At 53.4% G+C, this 16,629-nt stretch overlaps 6 protein-coding genes across 6 annotated transcripts; 2 read left to right on the top strand and 4 right to left on the bottom strand.

The window, feature by feature from the left end:
- Positions 1–926, bottom strand: J4E79_003515 (uncharacterized protein; the record flags this gene model as incomplete). Its single annotated transcript, XM_049352409.1, has 2 exons — positions 1–180; positions 234–926. The coding sequence occupies 2 exons, from the start codon at positions 924–926 to the stop codon at positions 1–3; spliced, it is 873 nt and encodes a 290-aa protein (XP_049212788.1).
- Positions 927–2,329: 1,403 nt separating this feature from the next.
- Positions 2,330–5,199, bottom strand: J4E79_003514 (uncharacterized protein; the record flags this gene model as incomplete). Its single annotated transcript, XM_049352408.1, has 2 exons — positions 2,330–3,648; positions 3,696–5,199. The coding sequence occupies 2 exons, from the start codon at positions 5,197–5,199 to the stop codon at positions 2,330–2,332; spliced, it is 2,823 nt and encodes a 940-aa protein (XP_049212787.1).
- A 504-nt stretch (positions 5,200–5,703) lies between these two features.
- Positions 5,704–8,092, top strand: J4E79_003513 (uncharacterized protein; the record flags this gene model as incomplete). The annotated part of the gene is made up of 2 exons (XM_049352407.1): positions 5,704–6,844; positions 6,900–8,092. The coding sequence occupies 2 exons, from the start codon at positions 5,704–5,706 to the stop codon at positions 8,090–8,092; spliced, it is 2,334 nt and encodes a 777-aa protein (XP_049212786.1).
- Positions 8,093–8,525: 433 nt separating this feature from the next.
- Positions 8,526–9,620, bottom strand: J4E79_003512 (uncharacterized protein; the record flags this gene model as incomplete). The annotated part of the gene is made up of 3 exons (XM_049352406.1): positions 8,526–8,999; positions 9,055–9,482; positions 9,533–9,620. 3 exons carry the CDS (start codon positions 9,618–9,620, stop codon positions 8,526–8,528), a joined length of 990 nt encoding a protein of 329 aa, XP_049212785.1.
- Positions 9,621–10,480: 860 nt separating this feature from the next.
- J4E79_003511 (uncharacterized protein) lies at positions 10,481–11,801 on the top strand (the record flags this gene model as incomplete). Its single annotated transcript, XM_049352405.1, has 3 exons — positions 10,481–10,512; positions 10,658–11,003; positions 11,082–11,801. 3 exons carry the CDS (start codon positions 10,481–10,483, stop codon positions 11,799–11,801), a joined length of 1,098 nt encoding a protein of 365 aa, XP_049212784.1.
- A 102-nt stretch (positions 11,802–11,903) lies between these two features.
- J4E79_003510 (uncharacterized protein) lies at positions 11,904–16,126 on the bottom strand (the record flags this gene model as incomplete). The annotated part of the gene is made up of 6 exons (XM_049352404.1): positions 11,904–12,641; positions 12,701–13,251; positions 13,354–13,495; positions 13,564–13,952; positions 14,329–15,584; positions 15,717–16,126. 6 exons carry the CDS (start codon positions 16,124–16,126, stop codon positions 11,904–11,906), a joined length of 3,486 nt encoding a protein of 1,161 aa, XP_049212783.1.
- Between the last annotated feature and the right edge of the window lie 503 nt (positions 16,127–16,629).

Here is a 16,629-nt window from a genome sequence, read left to right as displayed (position 1 = left end):
TTATCGTTTTAAAGGCTTGTGGTACTTTGAGCCGGAGCTTATCGAGTTGTTCTTCTCGCGAATCTGTATGGTCGGGGGTGGTTCCTGATTCTTGACGGACAGGATGGCGGAGATGGCGAGAGTGATGAGTGTGAGAAGCTCTGCGGAGGCTGCGCCAATGGCGGTGTAGAATGCGACACCCTGGAGAAATTGTCAGCGGCATGAAGTTGGACTCGGAAGGGGCGCTGTCTTACCTGCTCTTCACAGACGGCGCGGTATTGGTAGCGGCCGTTGGTCAAGACATTCGCGTTGGTGCACGAGTATCTTCCCAAGCTTGCCTTGCTAGCCTTGTCCAAGAGGTTGAAGACGACCAGCGCTGTGATCCACATGATGACGCCAAAGCTGCCAGCGACGATGCGGTAGACGTCGCGCGAGCGAAAGGGCCGGCGGAAGGAGCGCTTGAAGGAGAGGGTGAGGATGGCGACCGAGGCGAGGAAGTTGCCGGCGGCAATGGCGAAGAGGATGATGGTCGGGGCCAGGTTGGTATGGGCAGGCCAAACCATGGGCAGTTCTCCTTTGCGCAGGTCGATGTAGCGATTGCCGCGGTAGATCTCAAACGTGTGCATGAGCATGCAGACGACTGCGCCGCTCAGGACGATGATGAGCAGGCGGAGACATGACCGCACCCGACTGAGCCAATGCGCCCGCGACGAGATGGCGAGCTCGAGAGGCATTGGCAACCTCTTGAACCTGGAGTCGCCGTGGTCCTCGGCCTTGGGGTACGAAGAGGAGGAGCCGACGAGGCGCGCGAAGTTGTAGGGAGTTGGCGGGGGCGGCGACGCGGCGGAGGGTAGGGTGGTGGTCGTAGTGCAAGTCTGGGCAGAGCTAGCTAGACAGGTCGTCGTGGTGGATGTGGAGGGATTGGACGCGAAATAAGCTCTGGCCATGATCTTGGGAGAGGTGTCGGCACAGGCGTGGCTGCTGGGCGGCGCGCACCCCTCGAGCTGCTAATGTCGCCGTGGAGATGTGCCGCGACGAAGTGTAGAGAGAGTCACGGCGGGCCCGGAGCAGAGGACATGTGTCGGAGCAGGACGAGGTGCAATGGACGCGGCGGGAAGAAGTGGCCGTGACATGCCCCCTAGCCCTAAGCAACCACCTTAACGAGGCTGAGTCCCGCCCACGCTTGTTGAGCGCTGCCGATCGGCTTTACGTCGAGACTCTGCATGCGCCAGACGCGTCGGGTTTAGTATTTGCGAGTCTTCATTCGTGCGCTGCTGTCGCGAACCACTCAGGCATCCATATCTATGCCCGTCTTCTCGGCGACGTAGTCACTTGCCGTCGAGCATCGTGAAGTCGCTCAGGCAGATTTCGGGGAAGCGCCACCTGCACTAGCGAAATGATCCAGAATAGTCAGATTGCGCCTTCTTCATTGGCCCCGCGTTTCACCCACGCCTCCAGCATATATCTCCGTCAGACGGATGCGCCTCCGTCTATAATCATCCAGCGCAGCAGCACCGCAGTCGCGCTTACTTGGAGTACACTCTCTGATGTGCATGCGACAGTGGCCCACTCCAAACCCATGCCGCCAAGAAACACCTCTTCTACATCGCGGGCATCATACTGAGATCACATATTCCCAGCATCGTCTTATTGAGCGTGAGACGCGCGTTCGTCGAAAAAAGGCGTCCAATGGCATCCTCGTCCCCGGCAGGGGTGTGCGGGCCGCTATTGACTCGAGTACAGTAGCCAGCGCCCAGGAACCACTTTCAAGAACACCGCGCGCAGTCTCAAACGGCCCTCTGCCCGTGAGTAGCATGTGGAAGGTTGCAATGTCTACACAGCATTGTTGCAGCAGTCAGGACCCGAGTTCGTATCTGACCTGACATCTGGGCTGTGTAAACACCGATTACACGCCAAGCTGTCGCCCCGCATAGCCACGGACCCCACGGCAACGCAGGCAGACTTGACGTTGTCGCCTGATGCAACTATTCGCGAATGCCCACTCATACGCTCGACGTGTGCGGCATCGTCTTCCGAGGATAGAACAGCTTCCTGTTTCTGACACTCGATGCATGGCTAAAACCGTTAGCCTGCATGTGGGCCATCTGAATCAATCGCTGCAGGCGGTACCCACGTGCCTGTCGTCACTGTGCAGCAACCACGCTGTGCAAGGATGTGAAGAACTCGATCATCACAAAACAGCCATCCTGCTTTGCTGGTTCCAACGCGCTAGCTTTGTATGATTTTGTTACTGCCCAACATACTGCACATCACAACGTAAAAAGATGGAATGAATGCAGCTTCTTCTGGCTGCTAAAGTACTACTCATTGACACGCAGCGAACGTGTCCTTACTCTTGTCCGGTCACACACTCGTCAAATAATTCCTCAACTCCGGATGAGGCCTGCATCAGATCCTGCTTTTCCTGCTCCCAGACTTTCGCTAGTCCGTCCGTCTCGGTAGCCTGCATAATCGCGTCCAGCATAGCGACCGATTCCTGTGTCTGGCGTGTTATTTCCTCGATGTCCTGACTACCGGCCTTCTTTCGCTCTTCTACACACCGAGCCCACAGCAAACATATGCCCATCATGATTGCTCCCCTGTACCCTGGTAGCCTAGGCCACGCATTGAGCAACACGCTTTGCAGCGCTTTCAGTGCTGAAAGAAGAAGGGGCTTGTGACTAAGTGCGAACGGCTCCTGCAGTATAGCTGAGATCAGAGGCACAAGGTCGCGAAGGTGCTTGACGCAATCAATGCCCATGTGGCCTAACAATACAGGAATGTGTGACATGATCAAGGTGGCCAATTCCGGGTACGACGAGGGTGTAGGGAAATGTGCAAGAGGAGAGAGGACCCCTTCACGCAAAATTTTGTCCAAGAAGCGTTCTCGGGAAAGGCCTTTGCTGGGGTCTGTCGGGAGGAGCTGGGCGAGTGAGATGATAGTAGGGAACATTTCTCTGAAAAGGGTGACAGATTCGTTTTCCGGTGTGATGGAAGGGATGTAGGTAAACATGGGGAACAGAGCCTCAGTAAAGATGTTGTGATACCCAGTGCGTTGCAGGAAGCTTGTGGAACTCTGCACGGCTATCGATGACTTCTTCCCAGCGTCTATCCCGATCTTCTGGTGCAGATTCTCGAGTAACAGACCGAGCATGTGGCATCCTCTCGCTTTCCATTTCATATCAATGTCGTCCATCATCTTCAGTATTGGAGGCATCAGCAAATGCCATTTCCCTTCTATCGTTTTCCGGTCGAGTGTGCTGATCGCCCATTCCAGCAGGTCCAAGGCATACTGATTCCCAGTGTCTTTCCAAGGGGCCGGTTGCCGCGAAGCTTCCAGCGCATTCGACGTGGGCTTATTCTGCGGAAAGAGAGGTGGGATGGTAAGCTGAAGAAAGTGATGTGCCAGGCGAAGGGAAAGCTCACTATCAGTTTGTCCGTCCTTAGAAGCCTTTACGGCCTCAATGGCAGCGGTGGGATCAGTTGTGTCGGGATTACGTAGCTGCCAGGCCATAACGACATCGAGGGCGTCCTTCATCCAAGGGCCAGGCTTGGTACCAAGTGCCTTGGCAAGGTCTGTACCTTTGAGAAGAGGTCTGAACGTGTCGACATCAAGAATCTTGAGCTCGGTAACCCGGGCAAGGAAGCTGTCATATGATCGAAGAATTTCTGAAAATAATTAGCAATGTCCAAGTAAGCAAATTGGCAACACTGACCGTCTTTTGACACCCGCCCAAGCACAATCTCGTAGACGAGGTTCATAAAGACTTGCGTCCTCCAGCTCGAGCTCCAACGACGGATAGCCATGCCCAAAGTATCCCTGGCAGTGGCATCATCTGTCGGGTTGATGGTATCCGGTCTCCGAAGTCCCTTGGCGCACCGAGTGACGACGTTGCGGATTTCCTCGCTGTTGCTCAAAGCAGACGCAATGACGTCGCAGATCTTATTTGGGGCCTTGAACCCTTCGCGAGCTACTAGATAAGCAGCGAAGTAAGCTCGCTGTAGTGGCTTCTGATGAGGTATTGTGGGTGCATCCATCCAAGGCATCATGGTTGCGCAAACCCAAGCTAGATACCTCTCGTCCTCGTTTCTCAGCAGGGTATCGGGGATAGCAGCTGGTACATCGGCGTTCTTCTGGATGATGGTCTCAACAAAGTTGTATGCTGGCTTGAAGTAGGCTGTGTCCGGTTCAGATAGCTCGCGGGTAGGATCTGTGAAGACTGTCCTGTAAAGGCCGAACTGGTCGATCAGCTCTAGAGCCATACGTGGTCTGGGACCCTTCAACATCTTCTCGAGTTCTATTCCGACTCTTTCACGACTGATTTTGATCTTCAAGACGTCTTGTATCTCTGCGTTGCCCATTGCCTTTGCTGTCTCCGGCTCGATCGTGTAATCGAGGCGGCTAGCAAAGCGGATCAGCCGCAGTACCCGGAGCGGATCATCCTTGAAGGTCTGGTAAGGCTCTAGTGGAGTACGGATGATATTGGAAGCCATGTCTTTGTGTCCCTGTCCAGTAAAGTCTTCGACCTGACAAGTGTGGAGATTGTAGAACATAGCGTTGACGGTAGCGTCGCGCCGCATAGCATCCTCTTCCGCTGTACCAAATTCCATCTCTGGGTTACGAGAAACTTCGTTATATGTCTCTTTCCTCAGATTGACGAGGTCCAAGTCGATGCCCATGATCTTGGTGGTTGCGGTCTCGAGGTTCTTTGACTTTTCAGGGTTTGCCTGAATCTTGTGCAGCCCCGGTGCAATCTTCTTCGTCTTGTCGCGTCCACTGAGGGCGTCGTTTTTGTCGATCAGACCGTGCTTTTCAGCATTGCCTGGTATCTCGAGATACTCTTGCATCTTTAGGCCGAAATGCTCACCAGTCATCTTGTTGATGGCAACGTCGATATCATGACTGCCAATTTTGAGGAGCTTGTCGCGCACCCATCCGCCAGTCCAACGCAATACAATCTTTTCCTTCGCTAGCTCTTCTGGAACCTGCTCACCAGTGACATCGCTGCCTGAGGGTGCTTCGTCTATGTAAGCAGCCACGTCCAGTAGAAGCTGTCTGAGCTTCGATTCGACCTCAGTGAGTTCCAACTGGGCTGATTCGACATTGTCCGTCGACGCCATAGTGCCGTAGGGGTGAATGAATTTGGGTGAGGGCCGGCCAATTTTGCGCCGTTTAGCGTTTGGTTGTTGGTCTTCGGATGGTGAGCTGGTCCGGGACATACGAGTTGGCTGTAGAGTGAGAGCAGAGAAGGTTCTGGAAAGCAGCAGCGATCGTGATAGTGGCCGAAGTGTGGGTGCAGGGAAGTCACGTTTGTATAGTAGTGAAATTGTCCGCGTTGAACAGAGGAAGGCTCGACTCATCAACGACATCCATATGAGTCGGAAGGATTGCTGCGATGATTTCTAGCTCGCTAAGCGCCGTAAGGACTGACAAGAAGGTGGGATGTGCGTCGTGTGCTATGTTTGCAGACCCATGTGCGACGATAGGGAAGGGCTGTGTGCTGATGGAGATGCCGCATTTCGTCCAGTCACAAAGCGCAGCGGCCGCAACCGCGATGATGCACCACCCAACGTCGTCACACTCGCGCAGCTACAAACGGGCGGCGGAGTAAAGGAGCGCTTCACTGCCGCCAAGTCCAGCACACGACAATCAGAATACATGCCGACTGCCTCAGAACTTCCGCGCGCATCCAGAACCCCGCGGGCGCAGCGCCCTAGCCTCTCATGACGCCGCCTCAGGATGCCACGCCGAAACCCCCAAAGTACCCAGCCGATGTGGAGGCGTCGATGATACTACCCAAACAGCGCGCATCCCCGGCTTCCTCTCTCGCCAGCCTCCCCTACCGCCGCTCCAACCCGAGCCTCTCCAAGCTTTTCGAGTCCACCACGAGCATATCCACGTCGCGCCCCAACTCCGGCGCCGCAACCCCCACCCAAAGCACCGTACAGGGCTCCGTCTTCTCGCCGGGCTCAAGACTGAGTGGGACAGGGACGCCGAACAGCCTACCACCGGGAGTGTCGGACGAGTACCGCGCGCTTATACAACGGGCGTTTGTGCCATGCGTCGCTGTGCTTGCGGACGCGGAGACGGAAGAACTGATTCGGGGCAAGGGATTGGAGGGCGGCCTACTACAACTTCTGCGGCCATTCGGAGAGGCAGTGCCCGGAAAGGTCACGATACGAGATAGCAATGGGGCAAGCAAGAGCTGGGAGGACTTTGGTGTGCGCTTCATAGGCGTAGACGATGCATACCCAGACTTGCGCGTCGACACAGGTGGCCAACGGACATCTTCGAGCTCCACACGGCGACCGCGACGGTCAGGAGGCGATGTGTCACAAATCGAAGAGCTAGTCGACCGACATCTGCAGTACTCCGAGTTCAACAAACAATCCCCCGTGTCCGACTACATGAGCAAGGGCGACGCAACAGCCACGCAGTCAGACGGTACCGCTTCACCCTTCCATACTCTATATCTACGGAGGCTACTATCGGGACTGCCAGTAGTGCCTCACGAAACCTTCTCCCACCCAGTGGCTGGCATAATAGCCATCTCATCACGGAATCCACACCCTATAGAAGAGCTGAGGAGGCTCTACAATCGGCAGCATGATGGCGATCTTCGTTTCCCGCAATGGGTAGAGAACGACTTCTTACGATATTACGTCTTGATACACGATGAGGAGACAGGAGACATCGCCAAGTCCAACCAGACATTCGACTCGATGAAACGTCATTTTGGCCTGCACTGCCACCTACTGCGACTGAAGAGTCAGCAATGCATAGCTTCAGACGATGACAGCGTGCGTTTACCGACGTGCGAATGGATGTCTGCAGGAGAAGAGCTAGCAGAGATTCAGAGGCGAGGTAATCATGATAGTGTAAACCTGATATCAACCCTGCGTACTGACTATCCAAACAGAAACCACGGACGACATAACAGACCCAACACCCTACTTCCCCGATTCCGACATCAGCAGCTTGCGTACCTTCATCCGTGAACTAGTCACACAATCCATTATACCCAACATGGAGCGCAGCGTCTCGACCTGGAACGAGCAGATCCTGTCCCGACGCCGCGGTCTGTCCGGCCGCTTCATGTCTCTATCAAAACGTTGGACACCCTTTGGCGGCTCAAGAACCTCCTCATCATCCTCGACTGCATCAGGAAACTCCAACTACGACAGCCTACAGGGATTCTACCGCCCCGACGCCCCCGAAGCCATCATGCGACGGCTAGCAGATTACTGCTTTATGCTGCGCGATTGGAAACTGGCATTGAGCACTTATGATATCCTAAGGACAGACTTCCAAAACGACAAAGCATGGCGGCATTACGCTGGTGCTGCTGAAATGGCCGCTTTGTCGGCTCTCATGGCACCCACACCACTATCCTCCAAGTCCCGCGCTGAAAACATCGATGCGTGGATAGAAGCTGCATCGTACTCGTACACCGACCGCCAACGCAGCGCAGCGCCGTACTATGCTCTCCGCACCCTCGCCCTCAGCTTCGAGCTCCTGCGCCTCCGTGGCTCCTCGGCCGCAGACGACGCCGCACGCTGGGCAACCCGCATTCTGGAAACAGGTCTTGTAGGCTCGATAGGCCACGCCCTCATCACTGAACGCATCTCAGCTTGCTACGCTGTGCGCACTGGCGTGGGCATGTACAAACTAGGAAGCCGACGTCGGAAAGCAGCGCTTTGGGCTGTGCTTGCCAGCGAGAACTGGTACAGACTGGACAAGTCGCAGCAAGCGGAACGCGCCCTCGACACCGCGCTCAGGCTATACAACACCCAAGCTGAGAACGCTGATGGAGGAGCGGTTAGACTGCCATTCGAGGACATGCAGCGATTTGTGGATGAGTTGAGACAGCAGATCATGGGCTTGAGGCTGGCAAATCAGGGCTATGGTAGCGAGCATGGAGAGGGCGATGAGGAGGGTAGGCAGAGTCCGGAGGTGGAAGAGGAAGCCGAGACGTTGGATAAGAGCCCGCGGTTGCATAGGAAGAGCTTAATTGGGGTTCAGGTCCCACCTGTTGATATGGCAGGGCCGCTGAGTCCAGCGCTTGAGAGACCGAAAGGCGAGGTGGATGCCAAGGGTGAGGGCTTTGAATAGACGGTAGATATGCATAATGCTCATGACGATCAAGACGTACTCATTGATAACTTAACGCATGCTGCACATCACACACACAGATCAAGCAGCGACAAGTCAACAGCAGTAATGGTGTCTCATTTCTAGGTTCAGTCATATCCCAAGAGATGAGCCATCATCATCCATGTGGAAACGCAAGCGTAACCCCCAAACGCCAAAGCCAGTGAACAGAGCGCGGCCCAAGCACTTTGGCACCCGTCAGTCATGCTGGCATATGCAACGATGTGTAACAGACAGCCCCTGCCAATGCTCGTATGCTATGCAAAGAAGGAAAAGGAAAATAACCCGGGAATAATAAGCGCCCAATGTTATGCTGGGGTATCATCGTCAGCGTCATCAATATGAACCGTGAATCGGTGTCCGTCGTCGTAAGGCCATGATGCTACCAAGCCTACTAGGCGGTAGCAGCGGGTGTGGTCTCTGCCACAGCAACACTCTTGGGTGCTGCGGGAGCCGTCTTCTTGGGCTCTGATGGGGTTTGTGTGGAAGGTGGTGCGGGCGTAGGTGCGCGAGAGGTCGTGCAGGATGGAGTAGGGGAGGAGGTATCTGAGGTGCGAAGACCGCGGAGCTTGATGGTGAGCTTAACCTTCACGGGCTCTGGTTGAGGAATTTCAGTGTTGGACCGCTGCGACGCTGCGAATCCGTTTGATTCATCTGACGAGCTCTCGGTGCCCTCTGGTGTAGAGTCGGAGTCGAAGAGCGGCAGAGGCGAGCGGCGCTTTCGTGAGCGGCGGCGCTGGTCATCGTCGTCACCGTCGACACTAGGGCTAGGTCGCTTCTTGGAGACGACCTGGGGCACGATGTTGACGTCAGGGGGGCCGCTGTGAGGTCCGGCGATATTGCGGACGGAAGAGTAATGCTCCCAAGTCTAATTTGGACGTCAGTACTGTGCCAGCGGGATAGTCAGTGGTGGCATGACTTACGTGATAGGCAATGTGAAGTGTCTGGCGGCTGTCCTGAGCAGCCAGGTCCTCGTTCGACGTGTAGCATGTGCGAGGCGAGAAGAGGTAGGTGTAGTCAGCCTGCCAGAGGCGGACGTTGACGTTGAGGGCGGAGGCAAATGCTGAGACTTCCATGTTGTCGGCCCACTCGCCGGGTTGGCCCATCTTCTCGACGTGCTCTTCAAACTGCTGTTGCAGCTGCTCGTCGGTGTAGCATGTGGTGTCAAGGCGGTTGGCGGCAGCTGCTGCAGTCTTGCGCTTGGGGTTTCGTCGCACGGTGTTGCAGGCCATATACTGGCGGTAGAAGTCGGCGCTATCCTTCATGTGCTCTATGGTGGTGGTGCGCAGCACCTCGTGCATATCTTGGTTGCCGTAGAGCTGGTCAGACAGGGCGTTGAAGAGGCAGTTGCCTTGGGCAAAGTCAGCCTTGAACATGAGAATATGGGGTAATTAAGCTCACCATCGCCGCGGATCTGGCTGGCATACAGGGCATTGGCCTCGAGTATGGGAAATTCAGGCGAGTTGGCCCGCTGTCTTCGGGTAGCCATATTGGCAGGTGGTGATCAAGCGTGCGTGTTGGACAGGAGAAGTCGGTGTAATGCAAAGAGGAAGGCACAGGAGTGGGGTGACGGGGTCATGGATGAGGGTTGAGCTTAGGTGCGACAGTTGCTATTGTAGAGAGGGCTGGGCCGGCCACGCCAAGTTGGTGAAGGTCGTGGCCGGTGAACGTGAATGATGAATATCTTTGTGACGCGCCCGAACTCTTGAGGCTCTCGAAGGGACACGGCGACAGGGATGGCTCAGCTTGGCGGGTCGCAGGAACAACGATCTCCGCCCCGAGTCAGGACAGCTCGCGCTCAGGAGCCTGGAGAAGTACAATCAGACGTCAGCCAACCAGACACCGGGACAGCGCCTTCTTGTACTTTTCAAACGGCAGAAACTAAAGCTCCAGATGGTACGGAAAAATCTTCGGCCTACATACCTCGGAGCCTGCAATGATGTCACGGACCACAGAGCTCCCCCAGCTAGCCGATGGGGCAGGCCCGACTGTTTTTCGCGATATATCGGCGGTGAAGGGCAAAAAGCGCGTGCAAGTGGGCGAGAACCGAGTTTGCTCAATAATCTGGACAATAGCACCAAAGTGAAGAGGGCCGGGGCCAGCGTTATAATAGCTTTACAATAGCAAGCAGGCCAGTTGGTCAGTAAACAAAGCTCGCATGTGCGCACGCGTTTTGTCTCGTGTGCGGGAAGGAGCCAATAGGCGAGCCGGGGATACAAGGCATGACCCCGCCATCCTCATCAGGCTCCGCATCCACAGCGATAGCAACCTTGGAAGTCCTGTTCAGTCACCCCACGGCATATCACGGGTGCGTCAAGGCAGCCATCGCTCTGACTCTGAGCTGCCAGCATGGCCAACCAGAAGAATGTCGTCGTTGTCGGGTAAGCTCGCCTATCAATGCTGTCATGATATTTTGTGTTGCCCCTCCACGTCCCGTGGTATTAATACTCATCCTCGCCTATGACTCTACAACATGTCTAATCCGTCTTGGGTGGCAACCTCAAGACCGCACTAACACCACCCCAGAGCAGGCGTCATCGGCCTCTCAACAGCCCTCGTGCTCTCCAAGCACAAGGACCTCAGCATTACCGTCGTAGCCAAGCACATGCCCGGCGACTACGACATAGAGTATGCATCACCCTGGGCTGGAGCAAACTACTTTCCTGTTGGCAAGCCAGGCTCTAATCTGCAGAAATTCGAGAAAGCTACTTGGAGTGAGCTTGACCGAATCTGTCGTGAAGTGCCAGAAGCAGGCATCCACTACCAGGCGACGAGGGTCTATGGGCGAGAGAAAGATGCAGGCACCGCTACGGGGCAGTGGTTTGAGGAGCTGACTAAAGAAGACGCATGGTTCAAGGACGTTGTGCCGAATGTATGTAGAGCCTATCCCGACTCGGTTTCCATACACTCACCTGCGTTGCTTGCGTGAAGCCATGCTGATGCTTCTTAGTTCCGCGTGCTGTCCAAATCTGAACTCCCAGAAGGCTGTGAAAGGGGCACGGAGTTTACTTCAGTATGCATAAACACTGCTGTCTATCTTCCCTGGATCGTGGGACAGTGCGTGAAGGCCGGTGTGACCATCAAGCGCGGTATACTTTCGCATATCTCCGAAGCAGGCAGCTTCCATACCTCGGGGCATGCAAATGCCGTCGTGAACTGTACTGGTCTTCTAGCCTCCACACTCGGAGGCGTCATGGACAGTAACGTGTACCCTGGACGCGGTCAAATTGTTCTAGTGCGGAACGAGCCCGGTGTCATGGTGACAGTAAGCGGAACCGACGATGGCAGTGAAGAGGCTACCTATATCATGCAGCGCGCAGTCGGTGGTGGGACAATCCTCGGAGGCTGTCTACAACACCACTCTTGGGAATCGCAACCCGACCCCAATCTCGCACAGCGCATCATGCAACGCTCCATCGACCTGTGTCCGTCGCTAGTACCGAAGACTGGAAAGGTAACCGAGCTGAGTGTCATTAGACATGGTGTTGGTCTGCGTCCTATGAGGACTGGAGGTCCAAGGGTCGAGAGAGAGAAGATTGATGGAGTTGAGGTAGTGCACAGCTACGGACATGCTGGCTATGGGTATCAAAGCGGCTGGGGAAGTGCTTGGGAAGCAGAGAAGCAGGTCCTGGACATCTTGAATGAAGACGGGATAAAAGCGAGACTGTAAACGTGCCCACAGAGGCTTGATTTGGCCGGTCATAATGATGGATAGTAAGAGACAGCTATCGAAGGGACGGGCTATAGTAAGACTGTCCCGTCAAACTCCTACTCACCTGAACTTCCTTGATTTCTTCGACCCAACGACGTTCAAAACTGTCTTCCTTCTCCGGAGATGATCTGGTCCCAGAGGCCGTGTGTCTGCAATCTCGCCATCGTCTACCTTTTCCACGTCTTTTGGCTTTCGTTTCCAGGCACGTCGCCCGCGCGATATCTTCTCTGATCCCCACGCAGCATCGCCCATCGCGCGTACTTTAGCCCACATGTACGTTCCATGATATGCGATCATCAAGGAGAGTCCTCCAATCAGCGTCGTGGCAGGAATGGCAATGACCCAAAAGAGAGCTTGCGAGCTGCTCATGTCTCTTATATCCGTAGTGTTCATGCCAAATACGGAAGAGATGAAAGAAAGTGGAAGAAACACGATTGTCACTAGAGTAAATACTCTGATGGCTTTCGAGTTGCTTTCTTCTGAGACTTCAACGTTGTGGCGGAGCACCTCTTTGGTCTTATCGAACGATGCCCGTATTTGTTTTATTCCTGTAAGGGTTGCTCCCATGCCGACAGAATCATCGAATATGTGTGTGATGAGGGGAAATGCGATGTCTTTGTAGGCTCTGTAGCACTCTTTGGTCGCGATGCGATAGCTCCAGGGATAGATGACGTCGTAGCAATCACTGATCATGCGGCGTTGTTGAGCACATATGGAGGCTACCATCTCGAATTCCTCTTCCAAGAGGTACAGTTCTCGAAGGGCAAGCTTCGACGGCCGCCGGTTAGCTTTGTATTGCTATGTCTTGTTAGGGTGTAGTTCTCTGGCTGCCCAGGTGAGGTAAAAGGTGCACATACCATGACCGAAAGATTCTCTCTGTACAAGTCAGGTACAGATAGATTCTGCGATATTGTTCTTGACCAAAGATGGATGAGACATATGAACAAAGTAACCTCAGGAGTACTGCGGAATTTTTGCACCGCTCCCCTATGGCTGCCGGTATGCGCCATGATCATTAGCTCTTTACGCGCTGATGAAAGCGCGGTAGAAGCTGCTGAGCCAAAGTAGGAAAGCAGATTCATATGAGTTTTGAGTTCGTTCCGTGAAATAGAAGGCATCGTATCGGCTTTGTCGAGGTTGTGCATTGCTCGGACACTATACCCGCAAGTATCGATCGTCTGGAGAATCTTCTCTGCTGCTTTCACAAGCGAGAGCGGTAAGAGGTACTCGCTCGGCTTTTCGTCTCTCTCATTTGCGACACTGTTGCGAATATCAATTGCTTTAGAACGCAACGCCTCAATACGCAGTGCCAGGGCACTGAGATACTCGACGATGAGATCGTTTTTCTCCTCCACATTAGCCAGATGAGACGACATAACCCAATGAGATAGCTGTGTTCGGGAATAATCTGAAGGGTGATTCGCTTTGCTGGTGTGGTCGCGTCGCAGATGTTCGAAAGCTTCATCCGCGTTCGAGTAATACCTCGCCCGCGCACAAATGTCACACTGACCTATGGGAGAAGGCAAGACAGAAATCTTGTGTAGCTTCGCATATTCTTTGTGGGGAAGTTCACGGATTGCGTAAGTCGATTCCAATCCCAACTTCTCCCGATCTTGTAACATAGAGTTCCTGATGCTCATGAAGGCAACGATCTGCGGAGATTGTGTAAGTAGCATTTCATAGTGTGCGGCCCTCTGACGCGTTTAGAAAGATTAATTACCTTGATGATGTACCTGAGCACACCCCAGCATCTGCGCAAGAGCTGATGGTCGTAGTACTTTGGTACAAATTGGTCCATAACCTCCATAGTAGATTGGAAAATGCGTTGTGTGTGTTTGTACATCAGAGCTGTCTGCCATTGTGTGACCCTTCTCGCCGTGACATAGGTCTCACCTTCTGCATCGATTTGAACATCACCTGACATGTCGCTGTTGGCAATGCCGGTGCCCGAAACAAGTACCTCGATCAAGCCATTTGTGTCGTCCATTACAGTTAGCTCGTTGCAATCGGTGGTGCCTTTAACGACTCTGGTAGAGGCCTCGTAACAGGACACTAGTGATGCCGAGACATCTTCTAAGGAAGAATCTTCGACATCGGTGAAGGGTGCACCTGATTGATACAAGTGTACGAATGGATGCGCAGAGTCGATTGGTAATCTTGCTACATCCGTTCGCGTCCTGGTCAGCTCCTGTTCAATAGCAAAGAGAGTAAGCTGTATGTAGATACTCTCATCGTTATTCTGCTCTGTTGCGTTTTCTGTTGTTTGCCAGGCAAGAAACGGTGGAACACGAAGACCAGTATTAAGTCTTGTAAACTTGGGACTTGGAGAAACCTCTCGTGTTCGATACGTCTTGGCTGTGCGATCTTTGCCCCCCGAGCTTTTACGTGAAGCTCCACTATTCTATTGCAGTCAGCGCTGACACAGCTAAGCGTTTCGATCTGCAAGTGCTTACACGGTCAGATCGAACAGTGTCCATGGGCGGACGTTGCTCTTGCCGTTCTTGTGTTTGAGCGCGCGATCGCTCTTCCCGCTCCCTTTCGGAATGTGCGTTCAGATGACGTTCGCGTGTGTGATCAAACATGGGCACTAACTCATCTCTTGTCATATGTGGGAAGATGATCCAGTAGTTGGGATCGAGTATGTCATGCTTGAATCGGACATTGAAATGAAACAAAGTGGCCTCGTCGAGCTGACTCGTAGGTACTCTTGTATAGTTAGATAGGGGTTGGTCTTCCCCTTCCGTTGTTGTCTCATTCCCTTGTTTGACGATAGCTTCAATAAGGTCTGGAAGAAAGCCAGCTTTGGCGAGTCGACCACGAAGCTCAGGTTCCAGTTGCTTCTGAACATCGCGGTTGACCTGGTCAGTGTTTTGTTTTAAGACAGCAGCAACTTCTTCGCTTATCAGCCCTTTGAGATCTTTGACCTGTAGTCCCACGAGTGCCCTTCGGTCCCCATGGTTCTCTTCGGCTTCGAGACGTCTCTCTTCTTCTTGTGTCATTTCTAGATCATCCTGTAGCTGTGGATCTGATCCAATGAGCTCCTCCTCCTTTATGCCTTCTTCCAATGGTCTCGAGAGATCTTGCGTGGTAACGAACGACTCTGTTCGACTTTGTGGAACGACAGTTCTGGCTTTTATTCCGGGTCTCACGCCATCTTCACTGTCTGATATCGCGTTTCGTATCGCTCCTAATGTCGCCTCTTCCTCTCCAGACTCGAAATGATCTCGCTCGTGGGTTGAGTGAGATGATAACGACAACGCACTCTGAGCATCTTCCTTTGTGTATTCTCGCGTATCGTAGACATCAGCCGTAAGTGCGAAAGGGCTGGGAAGCTTTTCGTTGTCTTCTACGTCAATGCTGTTTGGTAAACAAGATTCCTTTGGACTGTGGGACGACCCGACTGGATCATAATTCGACGACGCATCACCGACTCCCTCCGCGAACGATGGAGCCTCATCAGAAGTTTTATTGCTGCCAACAACGGACCCATCCAGACTCCTGCTAATATGAACAGCGTTTTCGCTCTCATATGTAATGGCCCTGGCGACATGAAGGCCGTCATATGCGAAAGACGGCCTAATCATACGTGTTGGACGGCGGAATATGACCGGTTTCGGACCAACAATACTGTTGCTGCGATCCATGAGTAAGCTGGGGTCATTCACCATGTAGCCCTGCCTTGCTAAACTCTCACTCGGCCCAACAAAGTAACTGGCTTGGCGACCTTGCTCGGCATCGTTGCTGTATATAAATCAGCAGTAGGCCAAGAATGAATCCGTCCGGCCAGTAGTCGCTTACAGAGGTCGCCTTACGATAAGCGCCTGAGTCTCGTTATCGTCTGTGGAGTCACAATCAGAGCGCAGATCACCGTACTCAATCGTTCTTGGTTCACTACGCAAACCATCGACCGAAGAGATAGCCCGGCTCGCGAATTTCCGGCTGAGGCGCAGAACAATCATTGCAGATCGTTCGCATTTCATGACGTGTGGCCATTGATCTGCCTCCAATGCTGCTTCGTCTGACCCAACATGTATGACATAGTCTTTATTATCTCTTTCGCTGCCATCGAGACACTTACTCTCGATATTGCGACAAAGTGCGACGTATGTTGAGCACAGCTTGAGTGGGAGGTATGCGACTTGTCCGTAAAAATCGGTAACATGAACCAGACTGGGTCCGTCTGCAACAAGGTAGTTCTCAGAGATGAACTCGACACCGTCTTCGAAGAGCTCCTGAAGAGCACTTGGTCCGCAGGTGATAATCAGGTGGGACTGTACGACCATAGACCAAAATTGAGGAACTCGCAGACAGTCTCCCTTTCTCACATGCTTAAATTTTCGAAACACTTGTTCGTCATCCCGACCCTGCGCGCCTTCTTGCGGGTATCTATACTGGAACAATCCTCTATCACACCATCCGGCATCATGTCAGTGCATCGTTTCGCATATACAGCCAATGGAAGTTATACACTTACCGGGTTTCGTGTAGTGATGTATCTTTTGATGCACGAGAGGGATTGAGCGCACTGATGTCAAAGTACGGGAAAGAAACAAAGATAGCAGATATGTCAGGTTTATCGGCTCGTGCATGATCGATTCCGTCGCATCGCAGAACAGTGTCCGATCGTATATAGCTGCCGTGGGGGGTTCGCTCTTCGAATTCATCTTTTATGTGCCTCAAAAGATATCCCACGACCGGAGTAGCGTCTTCGTCATAGTCGAGCACAAAGTTGAGTGTGGCGCTCTTTTATAATTGTTAGATTGGCATCAGTAATCTTAGGGTAGAA

This window comes from Alternaria viburni (assembly GCF_023758015.1).
Source record: "Alternaria viburni strain BMP 2772 chromosome Unknown scaffold_6, whole genome shotgun sequence".
Lineage (NCBI taxonomy): Eukaryota > Fungi > Ascomycota > Dothideomycetes > Pleosporales > Pleosporaceae > Alternaria > Alternaria viburni.
This window is presented reverse-complemented; position numbering and strand designations above follow the sequence as displayed.